The following is a 9,386-nucleotide window of genomic DNA, read 5'->3' as shown; positions in this document are numbered from 1 at the left end:
TTATTTTAAGATTGATGTTTCCTATTTAATCATTACATTGTTTGTTTCTTATCTGTGACAGGAAATAAAGTTGGATTTGGTGAGGTTGGGACCTATTTCTTTTCACATAGATAGTGTCTGACTATTATTAAATGATAAATAACAAATTTAACAAGACTTTCAAGTCATTTGCTAGCCATTTCTTGTCAGTGATTTGTCAGCCATGTTTTCAAGTCTTTTAGGTACCCACATGTCCTTAGGACCATTAAGGGATGAGATAACATGAGTCAGTCCAACTCATGCCCCGAATTTACTTTTTACCTATTGATGTAAGTGTTTTGTTACCACTTATCACCAACAAAATTCTACCATAACATAAACCAACTTGAAGAAGACACTTCTCATCTTCCTTTTACATAAATGCTCTATGGATCTCCCTACTATACTTTTCCGAGACCAACGTCCCTTCTTGGTAGGTCTCTCCACCATACCACTAATCACACAATAGTAACTACTGCCTTCTATAAATCTCTCTAGTCTCAGTTATTTGTGTCCCTGTCACACTCGACCAATATAATCTTGCAGGTCTACTTTTTTATCATATCTTTATTTTTTGTTATTTTGTGTATTTAACATTAGCACCATCCAAGAGTAACAAGTTAGTGTCCTTTGGATTTGATCTTTGATTTGAAATGAAGTCAGATTTGATGAAGCTGGGACCTATTTCTTTTCACATAGACAGTGTCCTAGTATTAAATGATAAATAACTAATTTAAGAAGTCTAACGCTAAGCAACAATGGGCTTATTCAAGTACATGAAATTGCGTTGATGTCTAGCTCTGATATCTTAGAAAATTTTAGCAGTTTGTTTGCTGCTTGTTTAGAGGATTTTGTCAAGTTTGAAATTTTTGGTTTATTTTGGTCATATTTTTTTAGTCGCTTGACTCATTTCATGCATAGATCGACAGATGTAGTTTTATTTTTATAATTATTGTTGTTTTCTTTATATATTTGGTGGTTTGAGGAAAGATATGTGATTTCCTTTCACTTTGTGGCATGATTTCAACATCTTCACCTTTTAGAATATAGTAAAATATTATTCTTATTTTATGTTTTCTTGGAAAAGAATTATTGATATTTGGAAAGGGAAATAAGCCCTAGGTAGCTAAGCGAAGAGAAAAATGGTCTATGTACTAGGTTCCTGCGCATTCATCGTAGGAGACCTATTGGCATGAGACCGACATTCCTTTTATGCAATTACACTTTTTCAAGGCGGAGCTAAGTTTGCTGACTTGGGAAGAACACTGACAGCTGATCATAATGCTAAGGAGATTATAATGTTGGTTTCAAAAAACAGGATTGTGAAAATTGTTTGCACTAGTTCTTCTTTTGGTCATATTTACTACCAAATTTGTGTCTTGCTGATTTTTTACATTTGTAATGACCTTGTGCAGAGATGGTTTGAAGAGCCCGATGTTAGAGTGTGAAGACTCTCTACAAACCACAAGGACTACATTTTCTTGGAGGGCACTCGATGTTCTTGGTGTTGCTGAGTCTCTTCGCTCGAAGCGTAAATGGATACAATGGTATGGCCATAACATCACTTAATTTGATCCTCTTTACTAATCTCCTAATATCATTTCAATACATCAAATTTCTTTGTTTTCATGGAATCCAGAGATACATCAGTAATGTTATTTTGTCTTGGAAATACTAAATTATTTTGTTTTGATATCACCCAGTTTGAGTTGTTCTTTTCAACTACCACTTGATCATTTAACAAGCATTTGAAATTCAAAGTGAAATAAAGCTCTTTTAGTTTTTTTCCAGAAGAAGATTAGATGTTGCACTTGGTACCATAGGCCTTGTAAAAGGGTTGTACTCCATTTCAGTCTACGACAGTAGACTGATTTCTAGCTGCTCCATGTACCCACATATGATATAATATTTTTCATTTTTGGCTTGCTGAATATACAAAGAGAAAATTTCTTAACAATATTGCTTAATTTGACAACAATTTTACTTTTATTTGATACAAGAGTGGAGGTAGTCTTAGATTTTACCTATTTCTCAGTAGTTGTTCTCCTTCGACAACAACATCATCCTTCAACAAATACATTCTAGCTTGTACAGAGGAAAGTCGATCTTTAGTAGAGGGCACATAAGAGATCCTCTAATGGAGGCGCAATAGTTTAGTAGGATCACTGGATGAAGCACATGTATGAATGTATTGCCTTCAATTAGGAAGGCACAGTTACCCATCGAGGGGAGGGCATGCATGAATGTAACAAAATCACAACATCACAAAGATGTGGTATTTGTTTTACAACATCACAAAGCTCTCGGTGATCTAACAAAATCCAAAGCAAGGTTTGTTTAGCTGAAATCTTTGAGATATTTTATATTTGATAGAGATCTGTTTTGGAAAGATACAGGAGGAAGTTTGTAGATATTTTGTTCCTTCAATTGATCAACTTGTAGATATTTTCACCAAAATCTTGTTGGATTCCACCTTCACTAGTTTGTGACATTGTATTGCCATTTAGGGGTGATATTGTTTTATAATAGCATCTCTCTACACTCTTATATAGTTTGTTGCCTTCGAAAATGTATGGGTCATGTAGATTTTTCAAGGGTTTTTCTTTCACACTGAGCACAGGAGAAGACTCATGGAGTTCAGAGGTAGTTGTAGGATGCAAGAGACTCTTGGGTTTTTTTGAAATTACATCTCACCATGAAGTTTCACTTGGGCACACTTGACACATATTTGAACTAGGGTTATGATTACATTACCTTTTGTTGCATCACTGAGGGAGAGCCTTGTTCCTATGTTGAAGCTAAGGCTCTGGATCCCATTGGTGAATAATATGAGGAAGGGAGCCCTAGAATAGGAGCCTCCTATCACATTAGGAGCCTAGAACATGATTTATGGTAAGGGGGGTCATAAACAACCAAAAGGAGGAATCCCCTTGCACATTGGAGGTCCAAAGTATGAAAAATGGTAGGGAGAGTAACACACCCTATCTAGGACGATGCCTAGAGCATGATAAGTGGAAAGGAAAGAGGCTAGAGGATGAAAACCGTTACTTGAATGATGCCATGTGGTGGTAGAAGATCTTGTATGGTTAAAAGGATGACACTTGATGAGAAATGTTCTACTTCAAGGGTGAAAAGAGGAACATTTTGGTAACCACCCCTTTGAATAGGGATGTCTTCTGCATGAAGGCTATTAAAGTATTCTAAATCACCTTTACAGGGCGTTACATATTATTTGTGGCATATTCCACATATTTGGAGGTGTCTTTCAATTTTTAGATATCTGGGGCAAGGGCACTTTGCTTGAGACACATTCTACATTAAAGGATGTTAAAGCTCCTTTATGAGGTTTTTATGTATTATTCAAGGCATATTATGCATATTTGGAGGTGTGTTTCACCTTTGATATATTTGGGGCAAGGACACTTTGTTTGAGGCTACATATTTGAAGGAAAGCCCTTTGCATGAGGAGATACCATGTGGTGTGGTTGACATGGTCCAAGCCCCTAACAACAAATGCATACTATAAGGAAATGAGGAGACGGGAAGTGGCAAGTGGATCTATGCATTGGAGAAAGAGGTCCCAAGGCAAATTTGTACTTGTGAGCCAAAGAAAGATCATATTAGAACATCATTATCACTCTAGAATAGGAGCAACTAGGGTTTGGAGAGCTCTCTAGAGAGAGTGCTAGGGTCAAAGAGGTCCTAAAGTGTCTAGGAAAACCTTAGGGAGATTCCCCAAATTGGGAGGTGAATCAAATAAACTATAACTTACCCTCTCTAAACCCTAAAAGGGACCAAGCCTTAGTTTGGGAGGATGGAAGCCTATAAATGTCAACCTTTTGGCTTAGTCATGACTCCTAATCTTAAGTCCTTGAACATCTTCATGTGTATCTTGTAATACAAATTTTATCCTATGTATTATGAACTTGGTCACATGTTAGGGTTGACTATTATAAGGTGGTTATGATTAATATCCTATATAATCAAGGGCACTTGCTCGATTTGATTTTGGGCCTTTTACACCACTTTCTTTCTTCTTCTCGTTTCTAGATCATTATTTATTTCTTTCAATTGGTATTAGGGTGTGTATGGTCTTAAGAGCATGCGATCATTGATCAAGCCATCATGACCCATGGCAGCTTTGAAGGGATAAAAGGAAGACGTGTTGAAGCCAATGCTGCCATTGGAGTTTGATTCTTGAATATCATGGAGATTAAGAAGAATTATGTTCCATGCTCAAGGTTAATTACATTAACGTTTTATGTGCTTACTCTACAAATGAATTTGAACAAGTTTTTCATGGAAACCTTTCGAAAAGAGAAAAATGACCTTGCATTATAGTTTATTGGTGGATTCCTATATTTTCTTGGTTGTTGTTACATGTTGACTATTGGAAGATCTGTTTATATTACTGAGAATCTTTCACCTGAAAATGGAGCAGTAAAGGACATATTAACTGTTATACGCTTTTGATTTTTCTGCCTTTGAGAACCTTGTGAGTTGTATGTCATTGAAGGGTGACTTGGTTTGAATAGTTAGCTTTGGAGAGCAGTTAGAGGAAGAAATAACTCAAACCCAAACTCAACAATGGAATTTTTATCAATGTGTCCATTCCAATAGATTATTATTCTAAATCTGGATGATGTGGCAACAATAATTATATATTTTTTGGAATGTACCTCAGTGAATGATCACCTTTTGTAATATTTTAAGTGCCGCTACATAGAGATGTTATTTCTATGCTTAATTAATTGCATTGATGTGCCATAGAGCAATGCAATGCATCTGGATACTTGAAGTCTTGGAATTGCAGAGCAGCATTTGCTTGATTCCTTGGTAGCTGTTTGAAGATCCTAACCAAACTGATGTTTCTTTCATAATTGTGGTTCTTTGTCATAGTAGTATAGTACGCTGTTCCTGAGATTACCTTTGGTTCTGTTCTGAGATCTGTAGAGAATTGTTGAGAAAGGGGGAGGATAGCTTCATCTTAAAGCATCCCTCTACCCAACGTTAAGCTTGATGGGAAGAATTATCCTATCTTCAAGTGAAGGGTGCTAAACATATAATTGAAGAATTGATTGTTAAGACTTGTGGAGGGTAAGAAGACAAATTGCATTGTTGCTAAAGAATTAGTAAAGCTTTTGGCGCACAATGAAGATGTGCAGTACATTATAAGTTTTACTATTGCAGATCATATTGGTCCTCAAATTAGAAGTTTGATTAGTTCTTGTAAGATTTGGACTAGGATTCTCTAACAGAACAAGGATTCTCTATTCTAGGAAATGACTGTATGCATTTTAAATGATTGGTTGTGTATATCACTGTTTATACGATACGTATTCAGGATGTGCAAGATCAATTTGGAGCAGTTGATGATAGAATTGATCCTAAAGTTCGTAGTGCCACTGTTCCAATGGTTGAAAAAAATGTTTCAGCCATTTGTGACCAGTGTGAATGCCACTGATAAAGTGGCTAACTTTCTTGGTGGAATGTTACTGCAGAAAGAACATTGCTGGAACAGATTCACTTAAAAGAGTGTATACCGAGCACTTACACTGAAATCACTAAGAAGAAAGGGAAGAAGTCTGCATAGAAAAGTTTAAAGGAAAGTTCACAAAAAACCCTTGAAAAATGATGTTGTATCAAGCAGGGCCATTATTGCAGAGATTGTGTCAAGGCCCATTACCACAGTAAATATATATTATTTAGAACTATGTTGTAATTTTTGTCAGGGTTCATGTTTAGGTTCAACTATCACTGGCTACCCTATTCTGGAAGAGCTTTTGCTCTCCTGAAGACATCTTGATATAACTCTTCATTCTTTGTTTTCACCTCCATAAAAAAATCTCTAGTGGATTCATAAATTTTCCTTTTATTGTGACAGACTATTTTATGTGGTATTGTTGGCATACCTCCTTCAAATGGTGTTATTCCTGAATCTCCAATGCACATGAAAGGCTTAGCTACCCTCAAACATCAGGTACTAATATATTGGAATTATCAATTGCAGCTTCTCAGGGAAAAGACACAATTCAGACATTTTATAGACGAGTAACTTACAAGTACTTTTGTTACAGTTGGTGCTTAGCAAGTTAGTGACAACAATCTGGAAAAGTATGCAGAAAAATTCAACCTTAGGGCAATTATACAGAAACATGCAAGAAGCCTATGAGCAAATGCAGACCCCAATGGTTTATCAGCCTCCACCTGCCTTGGTAATGGTCTTATTTTTGAGTTTGGGTGTTTCATTTTATCTAATTTTCCTCTCCCTTTATTTATTTGTCTTGTCATGTCCCAACCATTTATGCAGGCACTTAAGGAATTGAAAGAGACCACAATTCAGTTGGCCGCAAGTACTGGGAATATGGATGCCCAGTTGATGAATCAATTTTTAATGTTGACAAGGACGTGGATGACCTGCTTCCCGTTGAGGTGAAAGAACAACAATTGAGTAATTTGTTGCAATCTCTGATGGTGGTTGGCTGCCTTGCAGTAATGCCCATCATTAGAAAGATCCCAACTTCTATGCTTTGGGGTTACTTTGCCTTCATAAACTTGTGTTATTGGTCTGTTTTCCCATCGGGAAAATCAATAATGCAAGGTCAAATCAGTTGTGAATGATTGATGGCATAATGAAAAGGCGAACCTTTACTCAAAAAAATAATAATAGATCATTTTTTATAAATGTAGCTTTAGAATGATCTTGCTTTGAAGTAGAGACTAAAATCAAGGAAATGATAGGAAGCCTACAATGCTGGATTAGTGCTTAGTTCAAATAAGCATGACAATGAGAGGCCTTTTGAACATGATTGTGAGGTTATTGTTGATTCAAATATTTTTTCAGCATAAAAATAAAGCATGGAGTGAACATTTAGTGCACAAATATCCCATGTTTTAATGGATGACTAAAACCAGGAGGCCTTACAACCATATATGTAAAGTCAAGTCAATGGTTCTACATGGTTCAGTCATTTAATATACTCAAAACTTTAGCCCAAAAATTAATACAATATAAGTCTGCTCTAGAATACAACAGAAGCAAAATAGATCACATATATGCCCTTCCCACACTCATTTCTTCTGCTAATTTTGGACACTGACTACCATTTCAGTTCTGGGCATTTTTGTGGTATTGATGTTTGGCCCAACGGATACCAGCCGAAGTCCCTTCCTTCACCATTTTGGCCCCAGCAGACACCGCACATTTCATCTTCTTGTTAGTTGTTATAATCTGCTAATCTGGTCAAGACCACAGACTTGTTTTTCTGTGCTGTGTCCTGGTCGTTGTATGAATAATCCCACTGCTTAGGCCCATGTAAGCCCAAATGAATTTCTACTCTCATTGGAAGCCATTAATGCAATCAAATACTGTTCACACAGCGCTTCAATATTTCTAAAATAGTTAAATTGATGTTCACTAGAAGTGTAACAGAGGAACTGAAACTATGAACAGGTTGGACAATCATTGTTGATTCAAATATAACAAAAGATATAATTAATGTTTCTAGAGTAGAAGATACATTTGAGTGGAATTGTCCTTAGCTCAATTGTAATCGCAGCGCTATGTCTTTATTTAAATTCAGTGACTGCAAAAAAATATAATGGGTGTGGATGGTTTCTAAGGTTGAAAAGGAGATGTCAATATGGTGTAATAGATGGTTATCATCAAGGGGGATAAGTTAGTGCTGGTGAAATCCCTACTTGAAGCCATCCCTGTGAGCAAATGCAGACCCCAATGGTTTATCATCCTCCACCTGCCTTGGTAATGGTCTTATTTTTGAGTTTGAGTGTTTCATTTTATCTAATTTTCCTCTCCCTTTATTTATTTGTCTTGTAATGTCCCAACCATTTATGCAGGCACTTAAGGAATTGAAAGAGAGTACTTTGAGACATTTGAGAAGGAAAGGGCCAGTGAACTAGGTTTCTTTGGTTTTTAGTGCATTTGTTTGCATTCTATATTTGTAGAGATTACATCTCAGATTAAACTTTGAGTTGGGCTCATGCTCTGGCCATCAAAGCATTTGAATGCTGGGGGTTTTACACCCCTTTAAAGTTTTGCAGCGATCTTTTGATTAGATCTTCAATGTAAGACTTCACGGAAGTCAAAAACTGGCAGGCAGAAAAAGTCCTGCATGCTGTACTGACAATGAGATGTCTAGGGTAGTTTAAAATAACTTCTTGTTTCTTTTGAATAAATCTTCTTGTAATACTAGAGAGGCCACTCAGTTTTGGTGATATTTTCAGTGCTTTGTTTAGTTATGTGAATTCGTTAGATGCAAAACAAGTATTGGTTAATTTCATGAAAACCAATCTGCAGAATTGGAAATGTAAGCATATGTGCATGAATGTAGTAGAGAAAGGGGTACTGTTCTAATTGAAGTGAGAGTGAAAGAGACCTTTTGCAAATGTTATTGTTTCAAGCAGTTGGAACGATATCAATAGGAATCAGTATGCAGAAATTAAACAGAATAAATGGGAATCAAGGCGAATCAAACATTGTATTGCATATCAAATCTAATAAAGTACCAATGATTCTACAGCTCTGGTTAAGTACTCAATAGTGCTTCCAAGGTTGCAGAACTTCAATCTACAGTCATAGATATTGAATGGGTGTTTGTAGTTATATTGTTCCTCTGCCAAGAACTCTGCTCTTTTGGACCTCAATTCCCCTCAAATAAAAATGTTCTGTTTAATTGGAACTTATTTACATCCTAACATGCAGGTCGATTTCTCCAAGATAATGTACCTGGGCAACAAATGATATCCAAGTTGAAATCTTAACAATGGAATTAACTAATTATTTTCAATCGATTTCCTTCATTGTTGCTGGTTGATTTTTCCTAGGATTATCGACATCTCATTTATTGGGTTCACCTCACCCTGATTTGAACTTCTTTCATTTGAATCAACTTCATCTCTGGTTAGAACATTTTTTGATTGATTTCATTTTCCAACAAATGTGGTATTTAAGTTACTTTCTTCTTGCAAGTCGATTTTACCGTTATTAGTACACTGCTAGTAGATTTGTTTGACATGATCATTTTCTTCAATTTCAGGGTCGACTAGCTTAATGATAGTGCCCTTTTGCTTCAGCTCATGTTCATTCATCAGTTCTCAATTGATTCTCTCTGTGTTCAAAATGGATTCAAGTAGCTTAGGAATTACATCGATTTCCATGTTCATTCATCAGTTCTCAACTGATTCTCTCTGTGTTCAATGGATTCAAGTAGCTTGGAAATCACATCAATTTCCTTTTATATTGTATTAAAATGTACAGGAATGTCATAATGGAATTGCTTTCCACAACAATACTTCTTTGTAACTATGGACTTTATCTCAACTCAACTGGATTTCATTTCTAACAAGAG

General features: G+C 36.0%; 1 protein-coding gene and 1 long non-coding RNA gene across 2 annotated transcripts; both read left to right on the top strand.

Annotated features, from left to right (window-relative positions):
• The first annotated feature begins 1,436 nt into the window (after positions 1–1,436).
• On the top strand, positions 1,437–6,454 carry LOC149221309 (putative boron transporter 2). The gene is made up of 4 exons (XM_089387356.1): positions 1,437–1,565; positions 5,903–5,998; positions 6,096–6,233; positions 6,329–6,454. The coding sequence occupies exons 1-4, from the start codon at positions 1,554–1,556 to the stop codon at positions 6,452–6,454; spliced, it is 372 nt and encodes a 123-aa protein (XP_089243482.1). The 5' UTR covers positions 1,437–1,553.
• Positions 6,455–7,545: 1,091 nt separating this feature from the next.
• On the top strand, positions 7,546–8,277 carry LOC149221308 (uncharacterized). Its single transcript, XR_016248839.1, has 2 exons — positions 7,546–7,780; positions 7,876–8,277. It is a non-coding gene; the product is annotated as an uncharacterized LOC149221308 (long non-coding RNA).
• Positions 8,278–9,386: the final 1,109 nt, after the last annotated feature.

This window comes from Pinus tabuliformis, chromosome Q (assembly GCF_031772625.1).
Source record: "Pinus tabuliformis cultivar Carrire ecotype Pingquan chromosome Q, CPIR1, whole genome shotgun sequence".
Taxonomy (NCBI): domain Eukaryota; kingdom Viridiplantae; phylum Streptophyta; class Pinopsida; order Pinales; family Pinaceae; genus Pinus; species Pinus tabuliformis.
The sequence above is the reverse complement of the archived record's forward strand: the minus strand, read 5'-3'. Positions and strand labels throughout refer to the sequence as shown.